The sequence below is a fragment of the Cajanus cajan genome, chromosome 4 (assembly GCF_000230855.2).
Source record: "Cajanus cajan strain Asha chromosome 4, NIPB_CcT2T_4, whole genome shotgun sequence".
NCBI classification, from domain to species: Eukaryota; Viridiplantae; Streptophyta; class Magnoliopsida; order Fabales; family Fabaceae; genus Cajanus; species Cajanus cajan.
In genome coordinates this window covers 53,656,747-53,677,966 of record NC_138520.1, presented here as the reverse complement: position 1 = coordinate 53,677,966, position 21,220 = coordinate 53,656,747, and the positions used below count along the sequence as shown (strand labels likewise).

At 37.1% G+C, this 21,220-nt stretch overlaps 1 protein-coding gene, 1 long non-coding RNA gene and 1 pseudogene across 3 annotated transcripts; 1 reads left to right on the top strand and 2 right to left on the bottom strand.

Moving 5' to 3' along the window:
• Positions 1-805: 805 nt before the first annotated feature.
• On the bottom strand, positions 806-19,233 carry LOC145956832 (uncharacterized). The gene is made up of 2 exons (XM_083072581.1): positions 18,975-19,233; positions 806-9,171 (listed from the first exon to the last, which is right to left on the bottom strand). The coding sequence occupies exon 2, from the start codon at positions 5,710-5,712 to the stop codon at positions 5,068-5,070; it is 645 nt and encodes a 214-aa protein (XP_082928707.1). The 5' UTR covers positions 5,713-9,171; positions 18,975-19,233; the 3' UTR covers positions 806-5,067.
• LOC145956834 (uncharacterized) lies at positions 16,538-17,951 on the top strand. The gene is made up of 2 exons (XR_014433123.1): positions 16,538-16,640; positions 17,674-17,951. It is a non-coding gene; the product is annotated as an uncharacterized LOC145956834 (long non-coding RNA).
• Positions 19,234-19,307: 74 nt separating the features above from the next.
• Positions 19,308-20,579, bottom strand: LOC145956833 (uncharacterized; annotated as a pseudogene). The gene is made up of 4 exons (XR_014433122.1): positions 20,211-20,579; positions 19,969-20,087; positions 19,810-19,875; positions 19,308-19,721 (listed from the first exon to the last, which is right to left on the bottom strand). The product of XR_014433122.1 is annotated as an uncharacterized LOC145956833 (transcript).
• Between the last annotated feature and the right edge of the window lie 641 nt (positions 20,580-21,220).

Sequence of the window (21,220 nt, the reverse complement as noted above, 5' to 3'; positions counted from 1 at the left end):
CTGTCTGGAATACTTTTCAGTCTGTGTTATCCTTCGTCTGATATTTGACTTTCTTATGATCTTTGACCAACTTTCGTTTGAGTTCTTACATTGCGCTCTAGGTTTTCCTTGACACACCGTCGTCTGATATTTGAGTTATCATTATCTGGCGCTCATGTCTTGCTCTATCTATCATTTAACTTGCTTTGTCTGATCTTCGTGCTTTGCTTTGTCTTGAATTATCTTCGTCTAGTTGACCATTAGGCTTCATCTGTTGTTTGTACGTTCTTCATCCAGTGCTTAACCACTTTTGTCTTGTTCTTAACTTAGTCTTGTTTGATACTTATTTTGGCCATTTGTCTGTGGTGTGTATAGTCTGATGCTTGATCATTTTGCTTCTTGTGCTAGACTTTGCTTTGTTTGATCTTTTTGTCTGCCTTCCTTTATCTTGGTTTTTGCTCTATTCTTCATCTTGCCTGTACTTATGTTTTTCTGAAATACTAACACACTTGTTAGAAATAACAACATGTATTATATTTGTCTCATTCAAAACCTTGCTGGGAGTTGTTTCGTCTAACTTAACAATCTCTCTCTTTTTGATGATGACAAATATAATTGATCAAATTGTTTCAGACAAAACTAAATCAGAGCAATTTATAGTTCATAATAAGTTCGCATATCATTAACATACTACAACTCTCCCCCTTAGTATATGCTCACCCCCTTACTAGATTGTTTCTTAGTCATATCGGGTTCATATAACATATTTGATTAATTCTTTTCAATTTCTCCCCCTTTGTAATCATAAAAAAGAAACGGGTAAATCTTTTAAGAGCAATTTGATAACAGGATAAATATCATAACAAGCAAGATACCAAGCCAGATCATATACATCAGAATTAGAGCATTCCATACATCAAAATACGAACTTTGGAGGAAAAATGTATATTGAATTGAATTGAATTACAATGTATATAGTGAGAAGAATCTATACAGCCAAATAGTTAAAAAAAATTACATCCAATTATTCTCCCCCTAACTTTGTTATTCCTACATATTATCCTATCTTTCCCATGGTGATTATTAAGACGGAGTGGATCCTTGGAAAGCTGAGACACCATCAAGTTGAATAGACGATCCAACTTGTTATCCAAGTCTGCTCTAAACTTGTTGAATGTCTCTATAGATACATATTGATGTTCTGGTTCAGATGTAGCTGGAAGTTCCTCAAGAGGGGCAGGTGCTAAAATTAGCTCAGTGGAGATAGGCTCAGACGATTCAAACGGTGCTATTTTAGAAGGAACATCCCAAGGCATAGACATACCTGGTTCCCATAAGGGAATGTCCTTGCACCAGTCTTAGATAAGAGATTTGTACCATGCGTCTGTGACGACCTTCCATTCATCCTTGTATAGATCCAAGTTGAAAAATACTGAATGGATGAAGTACTCCTTGTTGAGAGCGTCAAGGTCTGGCTCACGTCTTCTTTTCCTAAGAAAGGCAGTAGAGGTGTCAGAAAAATGCATCAGTTTGCATGGGGTCATCCAGCGATACCCACGCAACATGAGCGTCTTTGCCTTTTCTTCGTCTAAGAGACTAGACGAACTTGCCTCCTAACTGCACTTGTGCATGAAGTTTTGATAGAGCTTTTCAGCATCATCTTCAGTGCATTGGCAGGGTTCTGTTGCTTGTCCAAGCTTACTCCTTGATAATGACGAACCTCAACCCTTGATGGTTTGGGCATTGGTCCGAGATGAAGTGCAGGATCCTTCAACTTGTTCTGATCAATTGGAGGAAGATGGAGGCAGATCTGGTCAGGGTAAATGAAAATTTGGGTGTCTTGTGTGGTGTATAGGGAAAGAGGTATGTATAATTGTAAGGGTGTGTCTATACATAGGCGTAGATCTCCAATTACTGCAAGGTCAGACGATGAGAAGGAGCGAACGTGACCTATATTTGCATGAATGAATTTGGTTGGTGTTTTGACGAACTCTACCTTTGGTAGAGGAGGTGGAGGCCGTCTTGGATGGATGGCTAAGGTGGATGGTGTTTTCTTTTTATGTTTGGGTGATGAGGATGATGGTTGTTGGTGTAGGGGAATGATGAGTTAAGGAGTTCCCTATGGTGGAGTCCATGCAGATTTGGACTTGATCACCCCTCTAAAGTTAGGCATGAGACACATAGAAATGAGGGGGGTTGAATATGTGTGTGAGTACGAAGGAATTTTAAAATCTTTTTTGCAAGAGTAATGTTCTTCGTCCAATGCACTTTTAAATACCAGACGGTTATGCAGAATTTGCTTAACACACGGTCATTGTGTCTAAAAGATTCATCGTCTACTGAGGAAAATGGTTTAGAATAATAATTAAAGTTCTTGCATTTCCCTTTTCAAGATAGTTTCATTTAAGGATAAGTAGTAGATAAAACTTTTCAGTATAATATATTTGTTAAATAAAATTTGCGTCTTTGTTTGAAAAATGGTTTTAATGAAGAATAGACAATAGACAAAGTTTTTAACATGATTTGTTAATTAAGAAAAGTTTGCGTCTGAAATATAAATAAAACAATGCAATCATTTTTATACTGGTTCACTTAGACCGAGCTACGTCCAGTCTCCTTCAACTGAAGGGTTCCACTAAATTAATATGCAATTAAGTACAAAAGTATTGTCGACCACTTCTGGCCTGTTGACTTCACTCATCAATGCTAGTATCATCTTATCAACCTCTTTAGGCTAAGAATGAGTATTATGGACCACCCAGGTCAGAACCACTCTTGGTCCAAGTATTCTCGACCACTCTTGGCCCACCAGCTTCATTCATCAGTGCTAATATTCTTTAATCAGCCTCTTCAAGCTCGCAGTGAGTATTCTTTGAGAAGCCCCTCTGGGCTTTACAAGTATTCTTTTCCTAGCCTCTTTAGGCTTTACAATATTGGCTAGATAGGTTTGGTTTGAGTGTATGGTTTACTCTCATAGAGAGGATACATAGGTTTCTACACTCACTAAGGTATGCAACCTCAGTCTTTACAACGATTGAGTGTTTGGTTTAATCTCATGGAGAGGATACATAAGTTTGCACACTCACTACGGTTTGATCCTAAGATGTACATATTTGAAACTCTGTAGTTTACAAAGATGAATACATTAAGGTACATTTGACTCTATATTCTCTATCTCTGGTTTCGTTGCATCATGGGCTAGATATCACTCTTTTTCTCGCTTGAACCATTTCAGGCCAAACAGCCAACCTCTTAAGGTTTGATGTTGAGACCTATATATAGTCTTGTGAAATCTGCCTATTGCAAGTGTCTGTTGAAGCAGATATATTCATTCACGACTAGTTTGATCTTCTCATTTAATGTTCATATTCTTGCATTAAATGTTGCTTCTTGTGATAGACCTTGCGTGAAGTATTCTTTGTCTTGGTAGCAGTAGTGTCTAAGTTTAGTAGAGACCTAGGAACCTTTTTGTCCTTTTTTGGTCTCAAAGTTGTGGAATTTTGTCCTTGTCTAAAAAAGTAATGTACTTTTTCTGACACATGCATGCTTTTAGTTATGCGCTTGAGTTTCTCCTTTCTTCTTTTCTTCTCACAACTCTGATGACTTCATGTGTTCTCCTGTGGGTGTGGATGAAATTCAAATTGTCCTTTGAAAGTTGATTCCTCAGGTGATTGCGTGACAATTTTTGTCTGCATCTGGTAGTCTACATGTAGCTCAAATCTTGACCTTTGTTTGAGCATTTATTATTAACGCATTGACTTTTTCTTTCGTCTGGTCAACTTGTATATGGTCAGACTTTCAAATTATCTTTAACCAACCTTCGTCTGCGTCTTTATGTTGTGCTTGACACAGTTTTGTCTTGTTCTTGATTTGACTTGTTGGATACTTGAGTTAGCCTTTCGTATGTCGTATTGTATCGTCTGATGCATATGTTTGTTCTTTATGTTACCTGTTCTTATGTTTTTTTGAAACACTAACACACTTGTTAGAGATAACAACATGTATTATATTTGTCTCACTCAAAACCTTGTTGGGAGTTTCTTTGTCTTACTTAACACCCTCCTGGGTAAATCTTCCTCTTGAAGGTGGAGGAAGAACAGTAATTATACCTGGTAGGAGAGCAAGGTAGGCCTCAGACGGAGAGAAGGGAATGTCTGGGCAATAATGCGTGCACTCATACACCCCTTCCTCGTATTCGTACACTGGCGTAGGGAATTATTCTTGGCACGATGGAGAGAAGGCTTCTTCAACTGTTTGATTGTGAGGGTCAGTGACAACAACTGCTAGGAAGCGCTTCAGAAGATAGTACGCAGACGGAGGATGTCTGGACTGATCTTCAAGCTCTTTTAGAGATGAAGGAGGAGACTTCTACTTGAGTCCAAAGATGAGTAGACGTGCAAGCTTTGAGAAAGGAGCTGGAGGAGGAGAATGCTTCAAATGGTAATACTTTGGTCCATATGTTGGCTTGTTGGATAGAATGGCTTCATACTTGTGTGAATTCCCTCACGAGTTGCACAGAGGGTTTCCTGAAGCGTCTAGTTTGGTGGAGCCTTCTTCAAGCCAAGAGTACACCGGTTTGTAGTACCCTAGGGCATGCTTAGTGGGCTTCTACAATACATAGCGCATAGCCCAGTTGATGGGGTAAAGTCCACAAAGCACACTTATTGTCCTGTCAATAATGTATGTCTTTGGACGCAGACCAATTTTATCTTTCTTCATCATGTTCGTGCTTGTAGTGAGTTAGACACTCTGAAGTAATTCTACTTTTCCTTCTGGGTTACCAATACTAGGAAAAACGATGGAATATAGATCCGTCTTTGGGTGCATCCCTTCTGAAATCAAGGAGTTTATTGGTTGCCTTGTTGAGGAAGAAGGAAGAAGCCTTGGAGGCACGATCAGACGATCGGATCTGATTGCCATCTTTCTTTTCCTTAATGCCAAAGTATTTACAGGGGTAACCTGTATAAGGAAATTTAGGATCATATAAGGTTTACAAAAGTTTGAAATGAAAGAAGTTATAGGAATATCACTTACGAAGGAAGAATGTACAGTGATGAGGAAGGAAGGAGCGTCCACTGGAATTTTAGACTAAGCTGAAGGGATGATGACTTCAGTTGCAAATTCAAAAACCACATTTTTAGCTTCAGGTGAGGGAGCGCATGCTGACCGCTCCGGTTCAGCAACCACCTTTGATGTTAGTCTTATGAACCTTTTCTTCTTAGGGTGAGGTGGTGCGAGAGGATGTAGAGGAGCCTTTCTTTTTAGTGCCTTCCCTATGGGTTGATTGTCCTTAGCATCAAACGTAGAGTCTTCGTCTGATAGAAGAACTATTCTCCTCTTTGCTAGTTGTGCAGCAACAACCAGATGGTCATCCTCCTTGGGAGACGGAGAGGGTTGACGCTTACTGGTTGAGCGCAACACCAGTTGTTCTCTTCTGATCTCCTTCTTGACCTTTATGGCCACCGTGGGGTCAGGGATGGTGTAGCTTACAGGCATCTTCCCCAGGTTAGCCTTCCCAAAGATAATGGGGTTGAGTCTCTTGTTCCTCTCCGTTGCCATGATCCTTTTCTTCTCCTCTTCTTCAAGCGTGAAGAAGGTGTGGTAGACGTTGTAATCCCGTAGGATTTTGTTTAGGAGCATGGTGTGAACCACAAACTCCTTGATTTCTTTCAAGCACCCTCTCCAGTGCTGAAAGAGTACTTGTGGGAGGTTGAAAGCGGCTCCAGTCATCATCTGGAACAAGCAGAACTTATGCAAGTCTGAGATGTTGTCCTTGTCACCTACCTTGTGAAGGATCAACTTGTTCAATATCTGCTAATAGACCTTAGCCTTATCTTCAAACTTGCTATAGTTTATAGGTCCTCCTTCACCCTCCTTGTGAAGGACTTTGGTGACTTGGGACAGACCACCAGCATCAAACATCCACTCCTTGTGGTAGATGTTGCTTGTCTTCTCGCACCCAATGGCTTGTGCGATGGTGGTAGGGGAGATTCTGACCGTCACTCCGAGCACGGTTCCTTCAAAGAATCCTTGAGAAGCCTTCAAGGACTCATAGAACATCTTTATCAAGCTAGGGTAGACAACCTCCTTAATGTTGAAATAGCCAAGGATTCCACAGTCAACCAAATCCTCGTAGATGGGTATTCCTCATTCCTTCATCTGACTAATATTAAAGTGTGCTCCAGGTACATCACTGGATTCACCTCCGTGGAGAAGGTATGAGCATAGTCAGTGGCTTCGCACATATCAGCAAGGATGATCACGATTGCAGTGTCTCCAGCTTATGTGGCCATTTTAATGGATGAGGAAGGTTTGAGAGAGATTAGGGTTTTGAGGTTCTGAGAGAAAGCTTGAGAGTTCAAAGTCTCGAGTGTATGAAGTGTGAAGAGAAAGCTTAATGAGTACAAGGGAAGATATAAGGATTTTGAAACAAAAAAAATATTTCTATTTTTATTTTAATTTGTCTGACGTGGTGCCATTTTGCCTTCCTCGTGTAGAGTGACGTGCAACTTGCATTAAATTTAGGTTAAAAGATATGTCTTTTCAAATAAAAACCCCAAATGATGATTTTTCTACACATTAATTAAAGGTTTTATCCTTTAAATGCGGAGAATGATTGTCTCCTACTGCTCCTTGACAGATTTCACGTTTAATGATGAAGTTCATTTATTAGGAATATGCTAGACTGAATTTTTAGACACAAGGAAAACTACCCAGATACTTCATCAGACGGAGATTCTCAAACGCAAAAATTTCTTACTGCACTTTGAGGAGTATTCAAACGTAGTGGTTTACTACGTTTTTTTTCCTATTTGTGTTTCAGACGAAACTGGGTAGTAAATATATCAATATTCTAGTGCAAACATTTGGAACATGCTTCATTGAAATAAATGAGTTGATACTTGTTTTACCTATTCCAATTGTTTGTCCTCCTTGCTTTTCGATTTCCAATTTGTCCTTCGTTCTTCCATGGATCGTATTCTACCCCTGCAATGTTAATTGCTCAACCTAAGGGGTCAAACTCTGATACCAATTGAAGTTAGATGAAAAACACATAGAATGGGGGTTGAATATGTGTATGTGTGAACGGAGGAGTTTTAAAAACATTTTTGCAAAGGGAATATTTTTCGTCCAGTAAAAATATTATTTGAATCTTTAAGAACTGTGCAGGATTTGCTCAACCAAGAATTTTGCGTCTGAAAGTTCATCGTTTGCACAAAGAAAATGTTTCTTAAAGGAAAATTGTTTCTTAAGGTAATAAATTAAACAAATGTATTTTTCATCTGAGAATAGTTTTAGCGAAGAATAAACAATGGACGAAATTTTCAATATGATGTAGCAGTTAAGCGAGATTGCTTCTGAAACATAAATAAACAGTGCAAAGATTTTTATACTAGTATGCTCAGACTGAGCTACATCCAGTCTCCTTCAATTGAAGGGTTCCACTAGATCTTTAATGAAGTACAAGTATTATCACCACTTCTGGTTTGCCGAGTATTATCGACCACTTCTGGCTCGCCAACTTCACTCGTCGGCGCTAGTATTCTTTGATCAACCTCTTTAGGCTTGTAGTGAGTATTCTCGCCCACTCCTAGTCCCGAGTATTCTCAACCACTCCTGGTTGGCTACTAGCACTAGTATTCTTTGTTCAACCTCTTCAGACTCTTAGTGAGTATTCTCGACCACTCCTGGTGCCGAGTATTCTCAACCACTCCTGGTCGGCTAACTTCACTCATTAGCTCTAGTATTGTTTGTTTGGCCTCTTCAAGCTCTTAGTGAGTATTCTCGACCACTCCTGGTCCTGAGTATTCTCAACCACTCCTGGTCCGCTAATTTCACTCATTAGCGCTAGTATTCTTTATTCAGCCACTTCTGGCTCGTAGTGAGGATTCTTTGACAAGCCTCTCCAGGCTTTACAAGTATTCTTTCCCTAGCCTCTTCAGGCTTTACAAATGATAAATAGATGGTTTGGTTTGAGTGTTTGGTTTACTCTCATAGAGAGGATACAAATATTTGCTACACTCACTAAGGTGTATGTTCCTAATTAAGTTACATTTAGAACTCCTCAGTCTACAAAGATAAATACATTATGGTACATTTGACTCTATAAGCTCTATCTCTGGTTTCATTGCTTCATGGGCTTGATATCACTCTTTGTCAATGCCAACGCCAACCTTTCCCGGTTTGAAGTTATGACATATATATAGTCTTGTAAACCCGTTGCAAGTGTTCATTGAAACAAAATGTAGTTGTTCATGACTAGTTTGATATTTCATTTAATGCACAAGATCTTTCATTAAATGTTGCTTCCTGTTTATAGACATTGCGTGAAGTCTTCTTTGTTTTGTTAGCAGTAGTGTCTGACTTTAGCTGAGACCTAGGAACTTTTTGTCCTTTTCTGGTCGCGTAGTTGTAAAACATTGTCTTTATCTGAAAAAGTGATGTACTTTTTCTAACACATGCATGCTTTTACTTTTGACTTTCTTTTCTTCTTCTTTGTCTTTTCCATTAATCACGCGATCATGTTGAAAGCTTTCGTATGATCGTAGACGATGCTTGATTTTTCCCTTGAGACTTGATTCTTCAAATACTTGCATGGCAGTCTTCGTCTGTGTCTGATAGTCCATGTGCATCTCAAGTCTTGATCTTTGTCTGAGCATTAGTCCTTGATGCTTTGACTTTCTATGGTCTGGTCAACATTGTAGATGGACAGACTTTGTTTCTGTCTAGAATACTTTTCAGTCTATCCTGTCCTTCGTCTGATATTTGACTTTCTTCTACTTTTTGACCAACCTTCGTCTGAGTTCTTATATTGCGCTCTAGGTTTTCCTTGACACACCTTCGTCTGATATTTGATTTATCATTATCTGGCACTCATGTCTTGCTTTATCTATCATTTGACTTGCTTTGTCTGATCTTCGTGCTTTGCTTTGTCTTGACTTATCTTCATCTGGTTGACCATTAGGCTTCATCTGATGTTTGTACAATCTTCATCCGGTGCTTAACCACTTTTTCTTGTTCTTGACTTAGTCTTGTTTGATACTTGTTTTGGCCTTTCGTCTGTGGTTTGTATCATCTTAAGCTTGATCATTTTCCTTCATGTGCTAGACTTTGCTTCGTTTGATCTTTTCGTCTACCTTCCTTTATCTTGGTTTTTGCTCTATTCTTCATCTTGCATGTACTTATATTTTTCTGAAACACTAACACACTTGTTAGAAATAACAACATGTATTATATTTATCTCATTCAAAACCTTACTAGGAATTGTTTCGTCTGACTTAACAAATAATAATTATTTATGAATTAAACATTAATATTTGAAAATAAATCATCAATAAATAAAAAAAATTACTATAATATAAATTATTTATCATAAATTTAAAATATAATTTATATATTTAAAAATATCTATTTATACAAATTTTAAATATAACTTATATATTCAAAATGGTATTTGTTATATATATAATTTATTGTAAATTTAAAGTGAATAAAATAAACATATGTAATACCCCATTTTTCATAAAATTATTATAAATATTTAATTAATAATTTTGATATTTTATTTTTGTTAATAAAATGTATCAATATTTATTTTAATTATTTGGTATGTTTTGAAATATAATATAAGGTGTTTTATTAAATATTTTATTTAATTAATTTAGAGGCAAAGAAATTTGTAACTAAGATTAGGTGTTTTAACTACAAGAGGCTTAAGAGAAGGTTAAAATTTTTAAAAGGAAAGTTTTAATCAACTTTTAAGCATTTTGTATTATAAGTATGCGGTATTCCTTTTATGCTTAGAGCCTGACGATTAAGAGCAAGAGGGAAACCACCCTAGAGTTGATCATCCATCTTTTTCTATTCAACAAGGTAAAGGAAAGTGAGAAACCTCACTCTAGGTGTGTGATTGTATGTTGGATAGTGGGATTGACTCCAATCTTGTCTTTATTATATGCGTATGTATGAAGCTTTTCCCTAAATACATCTATTTTGTCTCTTGTTCTTCTTACATGTTTTTATTGACATGAATTGTTTGAATGTATGATCAATTGTATAATCTGGGTTGTAATTGTATGATTTGAGGTTCCTATGGGAAATCCTAAGGGAACTTGTTGTGATAGTTTGTGAAGATATCGATTGAGATGTGTAAATTGAGTGATTTGAAATGTTGATTTCATGTTATAGAACACTTTTACCGATTATATATGAGTTTGTGCATGGAATTGGATGTGAGTAATGTAACACCCTGATTTTCACAAATTATATGAAGGCTCAAAGCCCAATAAGGGTGATTTAGTATCCCAGAACAGGCTGTTCCAAACTACTAAAAAGGCCTATAAACCCTAGTTGGGAACGGGCCGTTCCAAACATGGTCGTTATAAGTTAAAACTCAACTCTAGAATGGGGGGTTCTGGTTTAAGAACAAGCTGTTCTAGATGCGAATTTAACACATGATGAATGAATCCAGAACGGGCCATCTTGGATCTGAAACCGACCGTTCTGGCCACCTCTGACATCTATAAATAGCATACTCAAGCATTGCTCCTTGACACGCTCTCTGAAGACCAAGGAGAACCAAGAGAAGGAGATCAATCAGATTCTATTCTAGCTTTATCTTCTGCTTATCCAGGTAAGGGGGAGTGAGAAACCTCGCTTGGGGGTGTGGGAATAATTTTTAGGTAGTAGGATTTCCCTCAATTCCTTGCTTGATGCATGTTTCTAGGAACAGACAAAATATGAAATTTTTCTATTTTTCTTTCTGATTGTTCTGTTGTGTTCCTTGATGTTTGTTGAGTGTGAATATGTGTTTGATTTTGAAAACAGATAAGTTTTGATATGAAATAGAGTGCTTTGTGGGTTTCTATGAAAAACCCTATGAAGTGAAATTAGGGATATGCGAATTGAATGCGTATGATGTTGGATAATTTCTTGGTCTGGTTTATGTGGTATTTTGATGTATATGCCTATGAGAAGTTTCTTGTATGAGATTGTGAATATATGAGACAATGTGAAAATTGAATGTGAGATATGAGACATGATGATATGTGACAATGAGACATGATATATGAGAAACTATGACAAGTAAAATGATGAGTCAATGAAGTGTGAGTGTGTGACATGCATCATGTGCATCTATGTGATGGGTACGATGTGGAGTACACCATTAGGGAAGGCCTTTCTTGTGTAACAGCTTAGGGGAATCCTAGGGGTTAGTGCGGTTTGGATGTCTCGATTCTGCCCGTTTGTGAGCACGAGACGTAACTTGCACAGCTTCGCTCTCCCTACCAGACCCTAGCAGTACATCCTTCTAGTTGAGAGTGTATGGGTAGCACTCTACATGTACTCCTAGACTACCTTAGGTGTGTTGTTTAGGCAGCACACCAGTGATATGTGATATATGACTGGCGCCATGTGCATGCATTTATGAGTCGAGTCCATGATATCATTGCATGATGAATAACTATGAATGTGTTACTATTGTATGTATAATTTGAATTTGCATTTGATTAATGTGTAGCTATGGCTGTGCTTGTTATGATTTTTGTGTGTGTTGCCTAACTGTTATTTTTTCACTTGAAACCGAGTGAGATGTTTCTCACTCCCCTGTTTGCTCTATGTGTATTTTTATTGTGTTGCAGATGATCATCAAAATGAGAATGTTGGTGATGAGGCCTAGGCTTCAATTGGGAGTGCTCTAATGGGATATGTGACATCGAGCCATAGTTAGGACTAGTTTAGGACTATAGTTTCTTTCTTGTTTGGAAAACCTTTAACTTTATTTCTTTTGTAATTTTTGCAAGTGAACTATGATTATGTATGTCAATGTGAATCCTTTACCTATTTTCTAATTGAGAAAGTTTTTATTCATTCAAATTTATCTTACAATTATTGTGTATTATGTTGGGGTATAGGGTGTCACATTTAGTCGTATCAGAGCCAGGTTGATTCAAACCAAACGTGTGTGTTATGTGCTTATCATGATTCTGTTGTGTACTCTGACAATGTTTTGCTTGTTGTGTACTTTGATGATGCTTTTCTTTTTGATGATGATGATGATGTTCTCTTTGTGTTGTTGTTGTGTTTAATTAGATCTTTCTCTTCTTAAAATAGGGCTGATAGACATGATATAGCTTAATCGATCCTATTATGATTATTTTCTTCATTCTCATGATTGCTTATTTTTTTTATACTTCTTGCTTACGTAAGAAGTAGTGGTTGGGTGGTATCGTTTCTGTTGCGAAAATATGTGTAAGTAGTAGTGGACAAAGCATCGTGCTAATCAACTAGAACTATTGGAGTATTGGATGTGGTTGAAACATATTGATCTGTTGAGTGTATTAAAATTTTATTGTCAATGGAATTTTTGAAACCTATAGTTATAGAGATTGAATCCAAAGAGGTTATATGTTGATAATTGGAGTTTTGAGTGTTTTTTATGAAAGGCTGAAATATTGGAGATTTCTTTGAGTTTTGATGCTTGCATGTTAACCTTTTTATAAGTTAGGTTGCATGAGGATTTTATTTCAGTTTCTAAGTCTTTTGTGTTGAATATGTGATTTGTTTTGGATTAGGATTGTAGGGGGAAGCTTAGATAGGGGTTTGGAAAGGTTTAAAGGTATTTTCGTGGCCTTAGATTTTGGTATACACTCTTTGTTGTCTGATATAGGGGATGTTTTCGCTGCAGTTTTGTTGTGCCAGTATGAGTACTTTATTGACAGAATTGGTTTTTATGGTCTTCATAAAAGTTTTATCCTTGGATGTTATCTTTCCAATGGAACTGGAATCATGTAAAACGTAGGTTTAGAACTCTAGTTATGGTTGTTTTAGTGAATAAAGGTCTAGTTGTAAGTGCTGAATATATCTGCTACGCTTTTTGAAATTTTTAGCTAAGAATATGATATTTTTAGAATTTCATACCTTCATAAGAGTTATAGCTTATTCTCTTAGATTTCTGATGAGATAGGTTTGAGATCATTTCGATGAGTATAACTCTCTGTGTATCATTTTCTTTGATAGTTGTTAAAGGGAGATGTATGCTATCATAATGTTTTTGAGTTGTTAGGCAATGCAAGGATAAAAACTGATTTGGTATGATGTTCTGAGGCATTGTCATTGAAAGGTTGTTTAAGGTTGTATGATGCTATGTGGTAAAGTTGGTTCATGTACATGCTATATGGAGTAGATGGTGATTGATTTGTACATGCTTAGGGGTGGTATATATGAATGTTTAAAGTAGGTATTCTAATATGATTTGATATGCATGTGTGTTGATATAAGGATAGATGACTTTATGAATCAATTATTGAATGTTTGTGTGTTTAGAAAGATTGACCTTAAGGTGTGATATCTTCATATTGGAGTTGAGGGTACAGATGTATCCAAGACAATTTTATGCTAAGTTATCTAAGTATGATTTTTGATTGTATGAGGTGAGTTTCCTAGGTCCTGTAATTTCTAAAGGAGGTATAACGTAGATCTATCTAAGGTAGAAGTTGTGCTTAAGTGGGAGATACCAAAGTCAGTTAGTGAGGGTAGGAGTCTTCTTAGGTTAGCTTATTATTATTGGAGATTTATTGAGGAAATTTCTCAGATAGCATTATCTTTGACTAGATTGACTAGTGTTAATATTACCAGATTTTAGTAAGTCTTTTGTGGTATATAGTGATGCTTCTAAGATGAGTTTGGGTGGAGTGTTGATGCAAGAAGGAAAGGTAGTAGCTTATGTTTCTAAGCAATTGAAAATCCATGAAAGGATTTACCTTATCCATGACCTTGAGTTAGCGGTTGTAATATTGACACTAAGATTTGGAGACACTACCTGTATGGTTCTAAGCTTGAGGTATTTAGTAATCATAAGATCCTTAAATATTTGTCTAAACCGAAGGAGTTGAATATGAGACAAAAGAGATAGTTGGAATTTCTTAAGGACTAGGATTTTAATCTTAGTTGTTATCTGAGTAAAACCAATATGGTGGTGGATGTTTTAAGTAGGAAACCTCTACATTTATCATCCCTTATGATTAGAAAAATGGATCTTTCAGCTCAAATTAGGGATTTAAGTTTGACTTTTGAGATTACTCCTAGCAGTGTGAAACTAGGTATGACTCGAGTAACGAGTGGATTGTTGAAGGAAAATGAAGAAACATAATTAGTTGATTCATTTTGGTGACAAGACTTGGAGATCGAGTATAAGTACATAGTGAACTTACACTTAGGCGTTTAATCCTTGGAGAGGGTCATAAAAGTAAAACTAATATTGTGACAGATGCCTTGATTAGGATGACCTTTCACCTATCGTCTTTGATGATTTAAAGGTTGGATTTGATTGAAGAGTTTAGAGACTTAAGCTTGGTGTGTGAGCTTACCCTTAGGAGCATTGAATTAAGTATGTTGAAAGTGACTAGTGAATTAATGGATGAGATTAGAAAAGTCTAGGTGTTAGATCCTTTCTTAGTGAACCAAGTGGAGAGGATTGGTAGGGGTATAGATAGCCATTTACGAATGGAAGTTGATGGTGTTTTGGGGTTCAAGGATAGAATCTATGTGCCTAGTAATCCCAAATTAAGGAAGATGATCTTAGAGGAAGGACATACGAGTACTCTTAGCATTCATTTAGGAGCTACTAAGATGTATCAGGACCTTAGGGAGATATTCTAGTGGCCTAAGGTGAAGAAAGGAGTATAGAAATTTGTGTACTCGTGTTTAGTTTGCTAGAAGTCTTCAGGAATTTGGTAGCCTTTAGACGTCCCATTTTGGAAGTGAGATGGTGTGTAGATAGACCTTGGTTGTAGGTTTGCCTAAAGATGCTTAAGAAATTTGATTCTTTTTGGGTTATAGTGGATAAACTCACCAAGGTTGCTCACCTTACCCTTATTGATATTAAATGTTCTTTAGAGAGATTGATAGAGTTGTACATCAGTGAGGTAGTGAGGTTACACGGGATTTTCTACTGGTATAGTTTTTGATGGGAAATATTTAGGAAAATGCTACATGAGAATTAGAAAGCAAGATGCGAGGAGCCTACCCATTTCTGTTTTTAGGAAATTTCGGGGACGAAATTTCAAAAAGGGGGGAGAATTGTAACACCCCGATTTTCACAAATTATATGAAGGCTCAAAGCCCAATAAGGGTGATTTAGTAGCCCATAACGGGTCATTCTCAAACTAGAACGGGCCGTTCCAAACTACTAAAAAGGCCTATAAACCCTAGTTGAGAACGAGTTGTTCCAAGTTGGGAATGGGCCATTCCTGAAGTTGCATGAAAAACACATAGAAGGGGGGTTGAATATGTGTGTGTGTGTGTGAACAAAGGAATTTAGAAACGTTTTTGCAAGCATGCTCTTTTTCATCCAGTAAAATAATATTCATAAATTCCAACTGGAATTCCCCAGGATTGGTTCAACAATATATTTGTGTTTGGAAATTTCATCGTCTGCTAGTAGAAAATACTACTTACGCAAAAATCGTTCTTTTAGGAATCAATTGAACAAGTATGGTTTTTGTCTGAAGATAGTTTTAATAGACGTTAAGCGTTAGAAGAAGTTTTCAATATTTTAAATCAATCAAATAAAGTGCGTCTAAAATATTAAAGTGTAGAGCAAGTATTTTTATACTAGCACTAGTGGAAAAAAGGCTTTTAGAATCGGTTATTTTAGACTTTTAAAATCGATTATGGAACCGATCTTAAAAGAGCCGATTTTGAAAAGGTAGACTTTTAAGATCGGTTATCAACTGATTTTAAAAGTAGACTTTTAAGATCGGTTGATTTATAACCGATCTTAAAAGTCAAGACTTTTAAAATCGGTTATGTAACAACCGATTTTAAAAGTCTATTGAAATAAAAAAAACAATTTAATATGAATCTACGCTTTTCCACGTTGTAACTTGTATGGAGTCGTGGGAATGTTAGAATATGCACTCTCTGCCATGGAAAAGGAATAATAATGGATATTATGTCATACATACAATCCAATAATAACAAAATCCAAGGAAACCAGGAAGGTAAAAGAGTCCTATTAGCAAGTAAATCATAAGACACAATTGTAACACCCCAATTTCCTTAAAAGAATATTTTTATTAGTAATGGCATTTTCGTAATTATTGATGGCATTTTCGTAATTTTATAAAGGTATTAGGGGCATTTGAGTAACTCGGAACGGGCTGTTCCGAAAGTGGAACGGGCCGTTCTGAGCATTTAAAATAAGCTAAAATTTTAGGTTGGGAACGGGCCCAGAACGGGCCGTTCCAACAAGGAGAACGGGTCGTTCCGGAGGGAGAACGGGCCGTTCTGCTGAGTTTGAGAACGGGCCGTTCTGGTTTCAGAACGGGCCGTTCTGGTTTCAGAACGGGCCATTTTGCTTTCTGAGAACGGGCCGTTCCGGTTTTGGAACGGGCCGTTCCAGTTGAGAAATTTGCCCACGTTTGAAGGATCCGGAACGGGCCGTTCCGAAATCAGTACGGCCGTTCCGGTTGCGCCAGGAGGCCTATAAATAGGGCCAAGGGGGGGTGAAAAATTTATATTGAGCAAAAAGTGGTAATCTTAGAGAGAGAAAGAGGAGAGAGAGAGAGAGAGAGAGAGAAAGAAAGAAAGAAAGAGAGGGAAGAAAAAGGGGATCCAGAGGAGGAGACCCTGCCCAAGTTCCAACTCCGCCTATCCAGGTAAGGGGGGGAGTGAGAACCTCGCTCAAGGGTGTGGGGATAATTTTTGGATAGTTGTTTGTCGGATTGGCCCCCAATCCTTTGTCGTTGTTCTGTCTAAATTTCTATTTACTCTACTTTGCTTTTTGTTGAAGGTGCCGTTGTTCTGTCCGATTTTCTATTTATTCTACTTTGTTTTTGTTAAAGTGTCGTTGTTCTGTCTGATTTTCTATTTACTCTACCTTGTTCTTTGTTGAAAGTAATAAATGAATATGAAATTAATGTTAATAATAAATAAGTTTTAATATGAATAAGAATGCTCTCTGGATCTCTGTGAATACCTATGCGGACCTTAAGAGGAGTATTTATGACATGACCTTGTGAAATATGGACAAATGACATGAGACATATGAATGGACTATTGAGACATGTGATTATGAGACTATGACAAATGAGGACATGATGTAATAAATGAAATTATGTAACAAGTTAAATATTGAGTCAATGAGATTATGATGGTATGGCATGCATCATACGCATATATTATTCCAGGTGTGCCGCTGAGGCCGCATACCAGTGATGTAACTTGCTAACAAGGTGTACCTTAGGGTCACCAGTGATGTAACATGCTAACAAGGTGTACCTTAGGGTCACCAGTGATGTAACTTGTAACCAGGTGTACCTTAGGGTCACCAGTGATGTAACCAGGTGTACCTTAGGGTCACCAGTGATGTAACTTGTAACCAGGTGTACCTTAGGGTCACCAGTGATGTAACCAGGTGTACCTTAGGGTCACCAGTGATGTAACCAGGTGTACCTTTGGGTCACCAGTGATGATATGTGAAACTTCCGTATGGCGCCACATGCATGCATTTATGAGATGAGTCCATGACATCATTGCATGATAAATGAATGTATATGTGATATTGATGATATATGTGTATTGTTTATAAGTGATTTATATATGTTGTGTGTGTGGGTGCTATCTAGCCTTTATTTCTACACCTGAATCACTCCCTTGTTATTTTTGTATATGTTTTAAATTATGTTGCAGATGATCAGCATCATGGGGATGTTGGTGATGAGGCTTAAAGGCTTCAGTGGGGCATGCTCTGATAGGATGTGACGTCGGGCATAGCTAGGTTTATTTTGGATGTTATTATATTAAAAAGCTTTAATTTTCTCTTCTTATGTAATTTTGAACGTTCCTGAGAAAAGACCAAAATGTACATCTTTATTATACTATTTTATTATATGATTTCAAAGTTATAAATTAATTCCTAACTAGGAGGCTCTGCCACCTTTGCTGGAATTAATCTATATTTTCCTTTATATGATTTCTTGAATCTTAATACTTATATGTTGACTTTTTATGATTGATGAGTTACGAATGTGAATCTTCTACCTTATAATATTTGAAACAATTGTTTTATACATGAAAGATGTTATTAAACTATGAAAGATTTTAATTACCCAAAAAGAAGAAAAGAAAAATTTTATTGTTATTACATTTGTTGTATATTGATGATGGGGTAGAGGGTGTCACAACAATAAATCACATAAAAGCATGGAAAAAAAATTAACCCAGTTTGACCAAACGAACATTTAAAACGATGATCAGACTTCTACAATAGAAAATATCCACACTTTCCTCCAAAATCCTAATCAGGGCCCATAGCAAGCTGAACCTATAAAAATTATTATGCTCTGAAAACTGCTCTGGCCACACAAACACATCCTATAATAATTACCATTGTACCTCTTTAATCTTACGGGTTAAACTTACAAGTAAAAGAAAAAAAGCAAAAATGATTAGTCATTATATCTTACAAGTTACAGTGTTATAATGACACCGAAAGCAATCTTATGTAGGGGAGGGGCACAATGCTTGCTCCTATCCCCCGTACAGAAACTAGGCTCTACCGTTTTTCCCTTTTCTTTTCTCTACTTCGCTAACATGGCAATATAACAAGTCCCAATTAAATGGCCTCATATTCTTAATTATGTTTTAAAATTTATAATTTGTAAGATCTCTAAAGCTCAGGTCTTGTTTCTACTTTAAAACTATTAGTTCAGCGGGACATCCGACATTTAAAAACAAAAGGAAAAAGAAAAAGTAAATCTGTAAGTCTACGTTCTTATAGATATACTTTCGTTTCAAAACAATATGGATTATTATCAACATGAACTGATAGTATGGTGTGATTTAACATAAAACCTGCCTGGCAAGTCTATTAAAAAAAACCCTTATATTTTTTATTTTCCAAAAACTGCATATAAATCTCACAAGACTGAAGTACAAGAACACAATAAAAGGATAAGAGAAGTCAAAACACCACATTCAAAGATACCAACCTCAGCAGAAGACTCAAGACCAAGATGCTCCTCATGAAACCAGTCCTCACATAGACAGCACTGTATCATCTCTACTTGTTCTTCAACATCTAGATCTGGATAAGGGCGACCACATGTGCAATAGGAACCTTTAAAGTTGTGATTGTATGAATTCTCAACATTCTCTACATCTTTATTTGGGAAAATCTTGCAGTAGAGTTCACCAAATTTTGAATTCCCACAATCACATTTGAAGTTTCTTTTTGTCCATAGCTCTACAATCTTCGGAACACATCGACAACAAAACCATAGGTTATCAGTATGAGTATTGATCAATACAAAAATTAAACTGAATTTATATTCAAGTAATAAATTTTATTTTAGTGAGTAAAGCTCGAGTTATTTCACATAAAGTGTACCCATCCCAGTATCAAAACATGCCCAATATAAGTGACACAAAATACAATACAATATTTCACCAATAACTAACTTTATGTCCCACGAGAAAAATTCTGGTCACTATAAATAAATGTATAAATCCTAATCATGATTTACTTATAAGTTAGAAAAAGAGTATGATGGTAACATTATTATTAGCATGTAACCATGGACCCAGGAGACTCCAGATAAAATTCCTAAAATACAACGCAGGCACCTATCAGTTGCACAAAGCGTCCATCTGAGATTCCTAGCATCCATAAGAACACTCGGAGGAAGCAACGAAGCAATAACAAGCGGATCATCCATGGAAGCAACATGATTGCTAACCTAAAAAAAATTCAAAAAAATCCCCCGTCAATGAATTAAATCCACACACAGAGATTCGTTCCATTGCATAGCTAGAAAGAACACGTACCGTAAGAAGAGGTTTACCCTTAGGTCTTTGCAGCAACGCAGAGTGCAGTTTCTCTAAACCATACACCTCTTCTTCCATACATACACGGAGTATGTAACATGAAATATAAGAATGCAAGACATGATAAACCGAACCAGATATTTGGTGTAAATATCATACCTGCACATGGTTTAATCCGTTCATAAACACGTGACAGACGTTACCGAGAACAGGAACGGCAACAACTTGCATCATACGAACAAGAGCTTAATCTTCTTCGGAACTGAAATCCCTAGTCACTATAGATTTATATATATAGGTCAAGCAAAAATTAAAAAACCTAGCCAATAATGCCTATTGCGTATTTCATTCGTTGGAGAAAATATACGTGGATTTGCGGAATAGAGAATTAATCGAGTTACCTCGTTTGCGGTAGAAAGAGGTGGAAGAAGGCAATGAGTCTCGGCGGAAATCGCGAAATCGTGTGAGCTAGCGCTGGATGGTGGAGGAGAAGTAGCCTTCGGCGGCGGGAATGAGGGCTTGATGGTGGAGGTGGCGGCGGCGCCAGTGGCGGTGGACGACGACTCTGAAACGGTCCCTGAGTTGGAGCTGGAGGGATCGAGCCTTGCTCTTCCAAACATCGGCGCGATTGAGACGTGGCATCGGAGAACAAAACGGAAAGAGAAGAACGGAGTTTGCGACGAAAGTGGCACAGCACAAGAGGCGAAGCGAAGCGCGAGTGTAGAGCAGAGATAAACGCGCATTTTGTGAAAGGGGGGTTAGGACTTTTAAAATCGGTCTTCAAGAGCCGATTTTAAAAGTTCACTTTTAAAATCGGTTTTTAAAGAGCTGATTTTAAAAGTAGAATTTTAAAATTGGTTCTTGAAGAGCCGATTTTAAAAGTGAACTTTTAAAATCGGCTTTTTAAGAACCGATTTTAAAAGATCCACTTTTAAAATCGGTTCTTCAAGAACCGATTTTAAAAGTAGTGTCAGAGACTTTTAAAATCGGTTATAACGTAACCGATTTTAAAAGTGATGTCATTATTTACAAAATTGCCACCGCGTCACTTTTAAAATCGGTTACCTTATAACCGATTTTAAAACCCCGATTTTAAAATCATTTTTGTACTAATGTAGTTCACTCAAACTGAGCTACATGCAGTCTCCTTCAAATGAAGGGTTCCAATAAGTATTCAATGAAGTACAAGTATTATTTTTTCAGCCTCTTCAAGCTCGTAGTGAGTATTATAGACCACCCAGGTCACGACCACTCTTGGTCCCAAGTATTCTCAACCACTCCTGTTTCGTCAGCTTCACTCCCAGACACTAGTATCCTTTACTCAGCCACTTCTGGCTCCCAGTGAGTATTATCGACCAACTCCTGGCCTGTTGACTTCACTCATAAACGCTAGTATTCTTTGATCAGCCAC